Genomic DNA, 16,157 nt, shown 5'->3' on the forward strand with positions numbered 1-16,157 from the left:
GACAGGGCACTAAAAGGAAACTGTTTTCTTGGTAAGAAAAAACCCCCACTTCTGGGCTTTCACAAAGTGAGGATGGTTCTCCTTCTGGCTTTGTGGATTTGGAGTAGTGATTGAACTTTCCCAAAGGACGGTTTCCCTAGTTACGGAGTGATAATACCGACAGACAGCTTTTAGGGCTGTGGTCAGGTTAAGTGAGGCTCTGAGTGCACAGGTGCTGCTGTAGTGCTTGAGACACAATGAACAGTGCCAGCTTTACTGCTGTTATGTGGGGAGAAACCCTTTCAGGCTTAAAGCGCCAAACCACATCTCTCTAAATGCACTCCCTGGCTCAGGGGCTTTTATTTTGGCAGCCCCCTCTTTCTTATTCCTTCCCTGTCTTTTTCCTGCTCTCTTAATTTTAAGTATATTTCCTAACATCCAAGATTTTTTAAAAATGGACATTTATAAATCCCAATTTATACATTTCCAGAAAGTTCCTCAAGTTAGACCCCCAAATTCTAGGAAGGAATTGAAGAACAAGGGCGTCAAACAAGATTCCAGAGACACAATTCATCTCTCTCAGCCTTTAACTCAGTGTTAACTTATCTTGTTAAAAGATGACAGGGCATGCCCCCTTTATTTCTAAAACTCACCTTAGCAATAAAGTTTGCCTTTGAACTTAAATCATCAGAACATGCGTCACTACAGCCATAAAACAGTTAAGCCGGTCAATTCAATTGGATCTTGTGCTCATTGTCAGCAAAACAGTGTGTGTGTGTGTGTGTGTGTGTGTGTGTGTGTGTGTGTGTGTGTGTGTAGAAGAATAAATAAATAAATAAACCGAGGAAGGGTTTTCCTCCAGGTGCAGTTCCCAGGTGGGATTTAGGTCCTGAATTGCTTGCTTAATGATCTCTTCCATGCTATTGTTTTCTTTTGTGTTTTTCAGGTACTCCCCGCTGGGTATCGCCTGCCTGATCTGTGGGAAGATCATTGCCATCAAGGACTTAGAAGTGGTTGCTAGGCAACTGGGGATGTACATGATCACGGTGATCGTGGGCCTCATCATCCACGGGGGCATCTTTCTCCCCTTGATTTACTTTGTAGTGACCAGAAAAAACCCGTTCTCCTTTTTTGCTGGTATTTTCCAAGCCTGGATCACTGCCCTGGGAACAGCTTCCAGGTAGAGGGCAGGAGAAGCCACCTTTCTCCATGTTGGTTCTTTTGTTCTATTTGACACTTCCTGTTTCTCCAACTCTTCCCTAAATTCAGTGTGAACACCTTTCACATCATATGAAAATACTTTCTAGAAGGTAAACCCTTTGAACTTTTGGCTTGTCCTGGGCAATGCTGGAGCTCCTTTCTGGTTACCCTTGTGACTGGTCAGCAACTGGACTAGAACCATAACCTCATAGTAAATGTTTAGGTGGTTACATGGTGTAAATTTGCATGCCTAATTGCCTAACGTGCTACCTGAAGCACTAATGTAATGTAGCCTTCAACATTATTCAGAGATTGTAGCATGATGTCGTTCACTTAACATACCGCCTGTAATTTGGAAAATTACTATTTAAAAAAAAAAACTCTACTGAGGTTTTTCCCAATAATTTTTCAAAAGTGGGAGAATCAACTTATTTTGAAAAAGGTGTGTCCATTTTTATATTATGTGTTTGTGTGAGTGTCTGCTTTTATGTATAGGCTCTCCATACATGCCTGGTGCCCTCAAAGGCAGAATTTTAAGCAGTTTGCTGAGAACTGAACCCGGGTCCTCTGCAAACTGCTGCTCTGTCTGGACAGCACCAGGGGAAACAGCTCTTACAGGGTAAATGGTGATTTTTTTTCCCCCAACAAGCAGAAACTAGCTAATTCTTTGACTTTAGTATAAATCTCTTAGTATACACTTCTTCCCTAACTTTCCCTCCTCAAATCTAGCTTAAATGATGTGACCTGGATAGAAAGGCAGCTCCTGCTTCATTATCTATTTCCGTTGCCTAGGAATTCAAAAAGGATCTCAAATATAGGCAACAAAAAAAAAATCAGTTTTTGCATATAATCTTGGACAAAAGTTAGCCAAATACAAACAAAAACAAGTTTAAAAAAAAAATCTAGAACTGTAGAATTTCAAAGACTGAAGAGTTTTACTCTTTCAGACTGAAATTGATGTTTTACTTCTGATATCTGTCTTTGCGGCACAAAACTGAGCCCGAGATCAAGAAACAGGCAACTCAGAGCCCAGCAAATGCCAAAACCCACATTGGAAGGCCACCAGTCCAGCTGCTGAACCCGTGACCACCATGTCCTGCTAGGGAGGTGCCCACTCAGTGGCACAGCATGACTGGAGGTCCAAGGCCCCTGTTTAGGCAGACAAAGTCACTTCAAGCAACCCTACAGATGCATGAGAAGCCAAGTTATATTTGCATATTGCAAGCCAGCGGGAGTTCAATATGAATAGAATAGGAGCTTTCAGAAAAGACTGAACCATGTACAATACTGGGGGCCAGATTCGCCATCCTGTTTCCCCGAGATGAAGGGAAACACTTCAAACTTTCCCTGTTAACTCTTTATGCTTTAATTTTCTGTAGATAAATGTCTGTACCCATGAAAACGCTCTCAAAAAAGCCAACCTTATTTACTTGTATTTTTGTTATCTGAACATAAACATGGTATGTCTCAATAGCAACAAAGTTCAGACAGAGGATAAAATTTTGAGGAAGACAATGAACCTCACCAGACTAAGAATTTCTTTAGCTAATGACAGTATGTGATAACCCTGTAGTTAATCCTTATACTTGTAAATGTTCCTTTTTTAAAACAAAACAAAACAAAACAAAACAAAAAAAAAAACCTATGCATATATGCTACTCTAGAAACTTCTATTTTTTTTCATGGATCAAGAGATCATGAAAATCTTACCTATTAATATAGATCTTTGTTACTATTTTTGTGGACTTCATTATAGTATACAGGAGATGAAAGGCTGGAGAGATGGTCGAGCAGTTAAGAGAGCTTGCTGCTCTTACAAAGGACCTGGGTTTGGTTCCTAACACCCATATGGCAGCTCACAACCACCTGTTACTCCAGTTACAACACCCTCTTTTGCTTCCCTAGGTACCAGGCATGTGTGTATACGTACATGTGGACAAAACATTCAAATACTTAAAATAAAATAAAATACTAATAATATACCATACTATGTGCAGAGGTGTAAATCTAAAGCATGCCCATTTAAACAGAGCGCTGACAATCATCTCTGCCAGACTCTCTGATGATCCCCTCAGGATACCTCTAGACCTGGACTTGCTGAATCAAGGAGCACACACTGGTAGTTTTTGAAATGCATCACCAGTTAGCATTTCAGAAAGTCCAGAATTTAATGTTCCCACCATCTGTGTTAAAGGGAGTCTCTTTCCCCACCCACTCACCAGAGCTGGGGATTCCGATTCTGTGTTGCTTTGATCCATTCCAATCTTATTGGTGGGAAAACCACTCAGCAAATTTGCATGTATTTGATTAGAGATGAGGGCAAACATTTTTTTTATTCCTTATTGCCTTTTCCTTCCCATTCCTTGTCTCTTGAGTCATGTGTGAGCCAGTTCATTTTTCTTTGTGGGTATTCATCCTTTCTTGGATGGTTTTCAAGCTCACTTTATGCATATGAATTATTAACTCTTATGTCACACACTACAGATAAGCCTCCCTACCAGACATCTGTCTTGAAAATAAATAATGATGTTTGACACTGGAAGTTTTTATTTGTATACATTCAAAGCTGTAAATATTTCTTTTTATTTAGAAATTCAGTTTTGCTAAAATGTTTTTTCTATGCACAATTATAGCAGAATGCTTTACATTTTTCTAATACTCCTGTGAATTTGTCTTTAAATTATTTTAAAAATATTATTTTCCTTTTTAATAGACCATTATCCTTATAACTCTAAAAGACAAGACAAATCCTAAAGAGATATGGGTGGTGTATCCTGGCATTTAAATCAAACTCAAATGCTTGAGTTATCTAAATAAAGCTTCAAATGTTAGACCATTCCCCTCCCCCTTACTTATAGGGAGAAAAAAATGTGGTTTTAATCTTCCCTTAAAATGTGGCTTTTGCCTGGATGTGGAGTTTCCCCTTCTTAAAAGGCAATGGGCAAGACTCACATTCTAAGAATTGAGTCATGGTTTCTTTGCCATAATGGGCAGAGGGGGAAAAAAATCCAATGCCCAGGAACAACCCACTAAGTACTGCTCTGCCTCATTGTGTTGAAGGAGGACCTGGCTAGTCACTTTTCATAGCACTGCAGCAAAGCGCCTGGCAGAGACAACCTAAGGAAGAAAGCTATATGTTGGCTCCGGGTCAAAGGAGACACAGTCCCTTGTGGTGGGGAAGAGATGGAAACTGGAGCAGGTCTGTTCACCACAGCAGGAGCTTATGATGTTGGCTTCTCTTGGTGCCAATCAGAAAGCAGAGATGGGACCAGAAACAGAGCCAAGGTTAAAAATCTCAAAGTCCATCCAACTGGCTTCTATTCACTTAAGCCTTACATCCCAAAGGTTCCAAACCACCCCAAACAGGGCCACCATAACAACCATAGCAACACTGAGGGTGGCTAACTGACCCTTCTTGATGGCTACCAAGGCTGGTATCAGAGAGGAAAATGTCCCAGATCTCTGGCTTCAATGCATGCCATCAATCAGAGAAAGAATTTCAAGTATTGGACATTATTATTAGCAGTATCCTAGGGCCTCTCTTTAGATGGGAAAAAGGCAATGGTAGAGTGTCAGTCTGTCAGCAAGGAAATCACTAAATTCTCAAATCCTAGTTTGGATTAGTTGACTGTATGTAGATTTGGAGGATTTACATATAAAACCTGCTCAGTAGAAGAATAGGGACTGTTTTCATGCCTCACAAACCATTCCTCCAGTCTCTCTGTCCGAAGACCTTTTGATGACATTTTGGAAAACAATAGATATAACAAGAAACATTAATATATTTTAGTGGCCCCAGAAGTATGCTTTGAACCATATGGTTGAGATTCCCAGCCATCAAAAATAACTGAGTAGTCATTTTGGATCAGTTATGGTATCTAGGAACCCCTCTGAAACAGTCCCAGGAAATGGGGAGAAGGGATAAGAGGTATAAGAGGACACCAACTTCTAATTAAAACAGCTGAGGCAGCAAGCCAAAAACATGGTATTTCCTGCATGCAAAGGAGAACAAAGCCTTACTTCTTCCTTGGGCTTATAAGACTTATAAGATGCATACAACCCTAGCCCAACTGGGTTGTATGCATCTCATTTACAAAATGACTTCTTGGGCTTATAAGGCTTATAAGATGCATACAACCCTAGCTCAATTGGGTTGTATGCATCTCATTTACAAAATGACTTCTCCTTACCCTAAGACCAACAAGAAGCATTACAGAGCCTTGACCTGTAATCACAAAGGATGTTCTGTCTGTTAAGATGACTCCTGGATCAGCTTAAGCTGTGGACTTGAGTGTCTCTTATTTTATATGTAGCTTTCAGATTTAATGGTCCGGAGTAGGTTCTGGAACCAGCACATCCCTAAGCTGACCTTTTCTCCCACTGAGAAACTGAGACCTTTGTGAACTTGTCCAGTCTTGCTGAAGACTCAGTTGTAACTAGTATGAAGGGGTAACTCTGACTAAGGCTTGAAAGTATCCCCAAATGCTGCCTGCGCTGGAAATTTTCCAGTTCACTTAGATGGGACAAAAGCAATTTAAGCGAGACAAACCACAAAACAGTCCCATGCTGTTTGGCTCTTTGGCTTGATTTCAACATTGTTTAAACTCTGAACAAGTCCATCCAATCTCCTTTGCACTACTGTCTGAAAGGATGTAATATTCTGGCCTTGAGGAATCTTGTTCCCTGAGGTGTTCTATTTTAGAAGATGCTGAAGCATGCCAAATATTGTAGCCTCTAAGGGTGGTTCATGTGATTGGATCACCAGCTCATGCCTAGGAGGATTGAGAGTGAAATCACTCCTCACAGCCTTTAGCGACAGATCCCATGATTTCCTGCCCTGTCATTGTGGAGACTTGGGACTGGCTGGTGGCCATGTGTCTGGGAGTTTGATTGCATGTCAAGTTCCCCAGTGGATTGTTCAAAGCTTGGGTTCAGAATGAAGGGTGCACAACATGTTTGTCCAGCACTCTCCAAATTAGTAAGCCCAACTCAGGACAGTTCCCTGGAGCTCGATGCTGTCCAGGCAGTCATTTTGTTGGAACAGCATTTCTGGCCTGGAATTTTGGGCCATTCAAAAATTCCTCATTCTGTTTTGCTGTTGACAGCTGATTGCTTTCTGACATAATTCTTTTGCAGCCCAACTCATATGCACAATCAGATGTGCTTCAAGATTTTTCCTAAGATGGAAACAGGGACTGAGGGATAGAGGACTTGGCAGGCACTGAGTGGGTCTGAGAAACCAGGACCAACTAAATATTTTGTTGCCTATCAGCAGCTTAGTAAGATTGAATTTAAACTCCCAACTCATTTTTTAAAAATGTTTCTAGTTACTATTTTTTGCATGTCACACTGACTAGAAAAAGAACAAAAATTTGCAATGTCATTCTGGTTTGTGCTTTGTCCTGCCTCTAAAGCAGAGTCTCTCTCTCTCTCTCTCTCTCTCTCTCTCTCTCTCTCTCTCTCTCTCTCTCTCTCTCCACTGCCCCCAGTGCTGGAACTTTGCCTGTCACCTTCCGTTGCTTGGAAGACAATCTAGGGATTGATAAGCGTGTGACCAGGTTCGTCCTTCCCGTTGGAGCAACCATTAACATGGACGGTACAGCCCTTTACGAAGCCGTGGCCGCCATCTTCATAGCCCAAATGAATGGTGTCATCCTGGATGGAGGGCAGATTGTGACTGTAAGGTGAGCAAAGTGCATGCAGAAGAAACAGAGAAACATCCGTCTTCCCTGTTCTCGCTCCATACTAACTTCACTCGATGGAAGCTGCTGGAGTTTCAGCTCCAGTGAGACTCAGCGAAGGAATTACAGGCAAACTTCAAAGGGAAACGATCATGACAGGAAGGAAAGAGGCTAGTGGTATATTACACATGCGCACTCACGTCAGAGCCCAGATATGATTTGACTAGTTATTTGAGTGCTCATTCAACACACAAGGAAAATCAGACGTGGAAGTATAGTGGCGTGTCCAAGGCTATACCACTAGTCATGAGCTGGCACGGCTATGGCTGGAGTTGACATTTACTAATTCTGGGTCCAATTATTCTGTCATTAAAATATATTCCCTTCTGGGTAGGTGAGCTAGCTCAGTGGATAAAGGCACTTGCCACCTGACATCAATCCTCAGGTCCCACATAATGGAAAGAGACAACCAATTCTTTTAGGTTGTCCTCTGATCTCCAGATACATACCATTTGTATACATAAACATGCAAAATTAATATTTAAAATATGTTCTTTTCAGTGTTCCAAGGCATGATGGTAGATTCCTCAGCGTGACATAGAGCATTTTAGTGTAAATAAATAGCACACAGTAATGCTTTTATTTACTATCTGTATTTACTATTGTTTTAACGTTGAGAACATTGTCCTGAGAGGTCATCTAAAATGCACTGCTTCTCCATAAACTCAGGTCTTGTTTGTAGGTAGAGTCGTTGACAGTTTCATTTTTCAGGCTGTCCAGTGTGCTGACACTATACCATGAAATCACTTCTACCCCAACTAGGAGCTTCTGTTAAATCAGAAGACAATGTCTGGCTTCAGTTAAAGTGGAAAACACAACAAAAAGCCAATGAACTACCTCCTGGTCCCACTGTGTCCACTCCCACTCACAGTGGCTTGATGGCCTCATCCACAAATGAGGAAGGTATTCAGAATTGGGGACTGTGGATCGGCAGTTGGTTGGCTGAAACCAACTCCACGCCTTGCTATTTGCTTTGTAATGTGCTGTAAAATAATTAGAATGTTAGTGTCTTTGAAGACAGGTGTTTTCCATTTACTGGTCGCCCCTGCTCCTCACTGCCCATACCTGGCCTTGTCACCTACCACCACTGCCTGTCCCTTTAAGACGTTCAAAGTTATTACTTTGGGATGTTGTGAATCATGTTCCCTTTCTGTCTCAGATTCTATGAGACTGGTAAATACAAGGGAAAGGTGGATCAGATTCTGTGTAATCAATATATTTGAAGGCAAAGAACATCCAAAGAAGTGTAACAACCATAGACCCACTGATTCATTCTGAGGAAAGATTAAGATTGACATGGAAATAATTTTCAGCTTCTGCAATGAGAACAACCCCAGTCTTGTGGTGTCCCTGAGGTGGCATTCTGCATATCTCACCTCAGACATTCCCAGCAATCTGAAAAGGAAGCATGGCTTTTGTTCCCATTTCACTGGAACAGTAATATGAGGCTAAGGGTGTTTATATGAAACCTAACTTTCAGGGTGTGGATCTGTAGGCAGGAGTCTCATGTTGACCCCTTAGGCAACTCTTTCCATTCCCTACCTCTTTCCTTTCTGGAATGAACTCAAAGGAAGCTGTTGGGAGACTAGTTTTGTTGGTCTTGTCTCTATTGCACATGGAGAAGAGGCAATACCCTTTGTGTCCTGATTCATAGAGTGGCCTCTCCTCCCTTCTAACTTTTGTCAATAAGGTCCTTCTCTACTTTAGAAATTCTGGTGACAGCTGGTGTCTGGCCTACAGCTCATTCTCTAGGAGGCCTTTGGTGGTTTTAGGATTACTTTAAGTGCCGGTGGTAAGAGACAGGAAGGGGGCGGTCATTTGTGTTTGATTTCTCCATGTGTTGAAGTTATTGAGAGGTCATACTCAGGCACTGGAAACTGAAATTCTCAGTGTTTTATGAGTCGACCCCCAGAAGAACTACCACCTCAGAGCTGTGCCTCATTTGCCTATCTGGGAGCCTTTTAGACAGCCCAGAGTTGTTTTTGTTGGGTTTCCAGTTCCTTCCATTTCCTCAGAGTCATTCCAGAAGATTTTAATGAACATTCCATACACTCCAAAGCTTGGCTGAACAACTAAGTAAGAAAACAAAGAAAAGAAACCTTACCAGGTTTAACATTCGATTTGGAAACATAAGCAACGCCTTGTGTAGCCATCTCATCTGTCACATGAGGAACCTGAGGCTCAGAGACTCTAGCTGTCCAGAGGGTGGCTAAAATCCCAAATTTGGATACATTCTTGTATTCACTAAAGATCTTAATTTGTGGCCTTTAAGTGGCTTTAAAAACTGGGTAATGGGGTCTGTATAGATCAGCTGGTGAGAATAAAGCATGGAGAAAAAAAAAAAAAAAGAAAGAAAACTTGCCCAAGATCATATCTATAAGTGCTGAAGTAGGATTTGAACCCAGGCCACCTAAATGTAGGTCACACTGCCTCTGCTATAATTGTATAGGCTGCCTTGATATATTGATTTATCTGACCTTTACAAACACCTTGTGTTGTATATGCTAGAGTGGAACCTCCCATCTCCTCATCTATACCATGAAGGCAGCACTCACAGAATCAGGGTGGTAGAGAGCATCCATCACACATGGCACATATCACATATCAATAGATGGGAGCTATTGAAATTGTTATTAGAATGAATTTCAATAAGATAAAACAGTAGTCCTATAATAGTAAGTAAAAAAAAGTGGCTGAGACACAGTGAGTACCACAAATTAATCACAATAGGAAGCTTATTTCAGATCAGAGTATTAAACATGAATTTTATCCTAACAGATATCACACGAGACTTCCAAGTTCCATGCTTAACAACTGTTAGGTGAAAGGGCTTCTTACCTTAATGAAGCTTTTGGCCAAGCAATGATGGCTTCATGTTCTTTCATTCTTGGGCTTGACAGCAACCAGGCTTACCCCCCAGAACATCCTATGCTTAGTATTGACTAAGTGATTGGGATTTTACTGGCATTACATCATTTTATCTACTTGGGACTTATTTTATGTTAACAATGCTACTGTTGGGAAATTTCACTGAGCAAAGGATAAGGTTGGCCATATATGTTTAAATCTTGGCCTCTAGGCAAGTTTAGCCAAATCTTCCTTAATTGTAGACATCTGAAGGTCTGCCTCTACAGGCTCCTGCATGGCTCATGTGCAGTTCTCTGTCCGCAATGTATTTGGGGGAAAAATAGCCAAGTCTAGCTTTATGATGGACCGTGTCTTTGTAAGTCCCTCCTTTTCTCTTCTCCCTCATGTAGGAGAGTAATGGCCAAGAACTTTCTGTATACTTATTAACTCATAGATCTCCCAGGGTCATCAAGAGCCAGCATGTAGCAGAACTAAGCAGAAGAGTGTTCAAAGCCTAGAAGACCACATTGAATCTGAGTGACCTTAAGTTACCCCACTCTTCCAATCTCTGCTTGTCTTCTGGTGAAAGAACACGCCTGTGTACCTTTCATGGTTGTTGTGAGGTTCTGCTTTGATGTTGTGTACATAGAACTTGGCAGAACTTCCAGGAACTTGACTCTGGAGAAGCCAGCCAGGGGAGTGGAATACCAGAGAAAGCAGAACAGGTCAAGGGGCCGGGGTCAGGCTGAGAATTCTCTAGACAACACTGTCTGTAGGAGGGCAAAATTACCATTAAGACTTGACTCTTAACAAGAATTTTTGTACATATAGGATTTTGCCTCACAGAACCAAAAGCTAGCCAGATTGAAATGACCCGTGATTGTAAGAGTGACTCATGACCAAAGCAAGCAATGCTGTAAATCAAAGAGCCAAGGCTAAGGATGATGGGAACATGGGAATCCCCTCTTCCCTTCTGTTCTGTCCTTATTGGGGAAGGTCTGAGGAGTCCCAGCTGTCTGGGGATTTGGGGAAGTTTCACTCCCAAAACTGTTCACCTTGTCACTGAGTTCTTGATAAGAACGACAGTTTATTTGGCGAGGGGGTTGTAATATGCCCAACCTCCCTTAAGTGCCTTTGTACTTACTGGTCCCTAAAAGCTGCTGGCTACCTCATGAATGAGACACCTTCATTGCTCCTTTGCATGGATGAGGAAGTCAAGGTATAAAGAGATGCTGTTGCCCAAAGTCATGTGCTTGATAAGTGATAGAGCTAGGATTTGAACCTAGATGGTTTAAGTAAAAAAAAAAAAAAGTTACTCCATACTATCTTCTGTCTCAAATGGATTCAGTCATAGAGTTCTCTAGAACCCAACACCAGATCCATGCTGGTGTGACAAGGAAGGTCACAGACATGTTCCGTAGATCACGCCTAGGCAGGTGTCTGTAATAATACCTGAAAAGGGTGACAACATGGAACAAATATGCCAACCCGCTGGAGCTTCAGAGGCTTTCCTTTCCTTCAGGGCCCTCTCAATTACAAGTCTTGGGATTCTAGGTTGGGTCACACTGATGGTCTGACTTCATTAAAACCTTCTGAGAGCCTGGAATTTGGTGCCTGAGTACCTGATCTAGAAACATTCTAATGTATTAACAACAAAGCAAGCAGCCACCATATTTTCAGCACTCACAAAATCACACTGGAGAGCCCTATTTTAAGAAGCAATTTAAAAATATTTAAGAAGCAATATTCTATTTAGAAGTGACAGCTCTAGGTCTGAGGAGAAGGCTTGCTTGATAAACAGAGGGACCTGAATTTGATCCCAAAACCCACACAAAAATGCCAGGCATGGTGGCAAGTATGTTTAATCCTAATACTGGAGAGTGGAAGACAGGCAGACACTTGGGACACAATGGCTAGGTGGTGAGCTCTAAGCCAATGAGAAACCTTGCCTCAAAGGAAGTGGATGGTGTACCTGAAGATGACATCTAAGATAGTCCTCTGACCTCTACACGTGTATTCTCTCTCTCTCTCCCCCCTCTCTCTCCTCTCTCTCTCTCTCTCTCTCTCTCTCTCTCTCTCTCTCTCTCTCTCTCACTCACACACACACACACACACACACACACACACACACACAGAGCAATTAAAAAGGAAAAAGAAATAATCCATTCTATAAAATGACAGGTACAAAGATCACAAAGTCACTGCCAGTTGGTGAGCCTCAGGAACCCTCTGGTCTGTAGACAGGACACTTGGACCCAGGATTAACCTTTGAACTTTGGGAAGAGTTCAAAATGGTGCCAGGTATGCTCCTGATGTTGCTTGAAATGTTGATGAAAAGTACATGAGAAACTTCCTTTTGTTCCATTATCATTATGTGGCACCCTCTTTCTGAATAATGTGTTTTCCAGCTTGGGGAGAAATGTCCAGGCAAGTGAACTGAATGTCTCCTGGAGTATGTCGATTGTTTCCCCTGATATCTACTCAGTTGGTTCTGGACATTTTCTATCCTCAGTTCTCATGTTAACATTGACAATGACCTCTTTAGACTCTTGTCACATAGGCCAAAGAACTGTGGCATTCACAGACATGTGGAGGCATATACAGAAATGAATGTAGTTGTCTTCCCATAGGATGGGTGAGGGTGATTTATTTCTTCATCTTTAATATTTCCATGCCTATTTTTAGTACTTCAACAGCCTCAGTACTGTGTACATAGGCTATTTCGATATCACTATGGGGATATGACTGCAATCCATGAATTTATAAGCTTCCATTATTGTTGAGCTCAGTTCCTGCATACTAGTAGAATATTTCACATTTCTTTATTCCAAGGAGAAAGAAAGAAAAAGATTTTTAATGACTGTAGGAAAATTGGAAGGTTTTTTTTTTTTTTTCCTTATATCTAAGATTTCAAAAGATGTTTGCCAAGACTCTTTCTCTTCCCGTGACCTGGGCTTCTCTGTCCTTGCAGCCTTACAGCCACCCTGGCAAGCATTGGTGCAGCAAGTATTCCCAGTGCCGGGTTGGTTACCATGCTCCTCATCCTAACAGCGGTGGGCCTGCCGACGGAGGATATTAGTCTGCTGGTGGCGGTGGATTGGCTCCTGTAAGTGCCTGTGGGCTGGGTTTTTCTGGGGATTGTGAGTGCTGCCTTCCAGGAGTAGACAGATGACAAGACTATAATAAGACATTAGCCGGTCTCTCTTGGTAATTCCATGTGTCCTCCCTCTCCCCTCTCCTATAAACATTACTGTGTCTACTCAGGAGAACCAAAGAGTTAAAAAGCAATTTGAAGGCCTCGTAGTCTAGTGGAGGGATCAGATAGCTCACAACACAAGGATAAACTATAGCATTGAGAGGAGCTTAGGCTACAGCTCAGTTGGTAGAGTATGCACTAGCTTCCATTCCCAGCTCTGCATAAGCTAGGCAGCTCGGTCCATGGCTGCAATCCCGGCACTGGGCAAGTACAGCCTGATGATCAAGAATTCAAGATCATCCTTGGCTACATAGTGAGTTTGAGGCTAGCCTGGGGTATGTGAGACCCTGTATCAAAAAGAAAATGTAGCAGTAATGATTCAGCTAATGATGTATGCCAAGAATCTCAAAACACTCTACTGAGTGAGTGGGGTCAGAAACAAAAGAATATGCACGGTATAATTGCATTTTCATGAAACTCTAGGGGAAGATACTATAAGCCATATCTGTGAAAAATGATCAGTAGTTCATTTTGAGGAATGATATAAATGTCCCATATTCATAGGTGTTTATATTTGTTACAACTGGATGAACTATGTGCTTAAATAAGTGGGTACTTTTCAACGTACATACATTGCACGAATAAACATAATTTATGGTAACATACAGTTAAAAGCACAATGATGGAGAGAGTTATCTGTGTCAGTCTTAGATGGAAGGTCAAAATGGGAGGAGGCTATGAGAAAACGGCAGAAGTGGTTGCTGAGTTTGGGTATGCACTATGTGTCAGCTCCTGTAACAGGCTATCACAGTCCTGAAAGTTTGCAGTTATCATTGCCATATTGGAGGTCAGAAGTCTGAGGCTTAGACTCAGGAATGAGCAGAGATTCAACCCTAGGCCTGCCTAGTTCTGGAGCCCTTCACATTCTTGTTCACAGTCAGATTCAAGTTTCAGAAGGCAGGGGTAGCTATGTTCAGTCATACCTGATAAGAAGCCCAGAGATACTTACTCAGAGGAGAAACAGGGCATCCCTATTAAAACCATCTGTGCAATGGCACTGGGGGCTAAAAACAATATGGAGACTTTTAAGTGACAGAAGATGAGGTAAGATGGATAACACCCTTGGAGGCCACATAGGGAGGATTGAATCTGACCATGTGCATTTGGCTGCTGCATTTTCCAGTGAAGAACATTTTACTGGTGTAGAAGATTAATAGCCCATTTATAAATGTGAACAATCCTGGCTATATCATCCTTAAGCAGGGAGATTGGAATAGAGGCTCTCTAAGGGCCTTGAGGACACTGCTGTTCTTTGAAAATCATACCCATTATCATGTCCACTCTTGCAGTTAAGTGCTGGAGTACGGACAGTGTAACAGGCCTTAACATGAGAGGCGCACTCTAACAAGTGCTGGCAGAGATGGAAAGCCAAAAATGGCTGCACTTCCTTTTCAGTGTTTAGGATGAAGAAGCCACTTTTTATGGACTTAGGTTTCATAACATTGAAGATGACTTGACTAGGACCTCATGTCTGTCTGTGCCAGCCTCTCACATCCCGGTGGAGGGCCCTTCTCCGACAACATCCTTTTTTTTCTGTGCCCTGTGTTGGCACCAACAGGCGATGGCATCTACTCAGGCGAGACAGCAGTGGTGGTGCAGGGTAGGAAGAATCAGGAGAGAGAAAAGCAAAGGAGACAAAGGTGTGAGGTGAGACCTAGATGAGGAAAGGAAGACACTGTCAGTGTTGGGGACAAGGGACAGAGTAGGAGTCTGCTAACCCAACCACACACAGTGACAGGAAGCTTTTCAAATTCTGCCCCCTCCCCTGCTGCTTGTTGCTTTCATTCTCTTCCATCTTTTTCCTCTTGAGTTTCTGCTCTGTAGTCTCTTGTCTGCTGCAACTCCATCCCCTTATCTTTTCTTGGACCTTTTTTTTTTTTTTTTCTTTTCTTCTATGAAGCCTGAAATCCACCATTAGACTTCATCTTTTCAGAGCTGGGGGAGGGCTCACTAGTAATTGCCTTGCAAGCCTGAGGACCCGAGTTCAGTCTCCCAGATCCATATAAAAGTAGCAGGTGAGTGAGTGCCATCAGGATGGTTCAGTGAGTAAAGACGCACTCACTGTGCAAGTCTGGCAACCCAAGTTCATCCCTAGAACTCAGGTAAAGTGGAAGGAGAAAACCAGTTTCATAAAGTGATCCTCTGTCTTCAACATGTGTATTTTTGGCGCACGCACATACACACACATACCCCACCCCACCCCCACACATTATTATTATTATTATTATTATTATTATTATTATTATTATTAACTGGTCGTAGTGATTGATGCATAATTGTAACCTCAGCACTGGAGAGGCAGAGACAGGCAGGTTTGTAGCTGAACATCCTAGCCAAATCAGTGAGTTCCAGGTTAGTGAGAGGCAGGAGACCCCGTCTCACAAACAAGGTAGATGGTATCTATTGGAAAATAGCTGAGAGCTGTGTTTGATTTCTGGCATGTCGCCAACACACATATACACCTGCACACACAGGAACAGCCACACTTGTGCTTGTACATGTGCACACAAATGCACACACAAAGAAGTTCATCTTTTAAACATTTGTGCTGGTGGAGCATCCCCCTCAGTGGAACACCAGAGTCTCTGAGTGGCAAGTACACATCATGTTCTCAGGAATGAGGGGAAGACACACATGTTGGGCAGGTACTGCTGCATCTTTACGTCTGTTTTCATTCACCCCTGGAGAGCTCTATGGTGGCTGTCTTAGATGAGGAAACTGTTGATCAGAAGAGTCAGTGTTTGCTGAGGCACAGTAGAACTAGTAGGAGCAGGTCATGGCTCTGCAGATGACTCTCCATGGTTTCTCAGTTGTCACCACAAAGTCTATCAATGGAGGAGGGGAGGCAGAGAGGTCCAGAGTGGGAAAAGCTGGAGAAGATGGGCCTCCTAGGGTCTCCTCCGAGGCTCTCCTTGTTTGTTCCATTAGAAACTCACATTGAAATTTCACATTCATTTGGACAGAATTAAGAGGTGGGACTTTAAGAACTGCTTGCTCCAGGAAGAGTGGTACTGGTGTCACTGTTCAGTGATGACTTCAGTCCCTCCTTCCTCTTGCTTTGTCCTGTGACCTCCTCATATATGATGGCACAGGAGCTTGGCCACACCAGATTCTGGTGCTTTAGTCTAAGACTT

The 16,157-nt window shown here is 42.3% G+C and overlaps 1 protein-coding gene across 1 annotated transcript in view; it reads left to right on the forward strand.

Moving 5' to 3' along the window:
• Slc1a2 (solute carrier family 1 member 2) overlaps nucleotides 1-16,157 on the forward strand; it is a 121,928-nt gene that overhangs the window by 94,333 nt on the left and 11,438 nt on the right. Inside the window, exons 7-9 of the mRNA XM_036183600.1 lie at nucleotides 926-1,159; nucleotides 6,669-6,863; nucleotides 12,739-12,873. Of these exons, the coding sequence (XP_036039493.1) occupies nucleotides 926-1,159; nucleotides 6,669-6,863; nucleotides 12,739-12,873 (564 nt within the window). The remainder of the gene's footprint in view (nucleotides 1-925; nucleotides 1,160-6,668; nucleotides 6,864-12,738; nucleotides 12,874-16,157) is intronic.

The sequence above is a fragment of the Onychomys torridus genome, chromosome 4, assembly GCF_903995425.1.
Source record: "Onychomys torridus chromosome 4, mOncTor1.1, whole genome shotgun sequence".
NCBI classification, from domain to species: domain Eukaryota; kingdom Metazoa; phylum Chordata; class Mammalia; order Rodentia; family Cricetidae; genus Onychomys; species Onychomys torridus.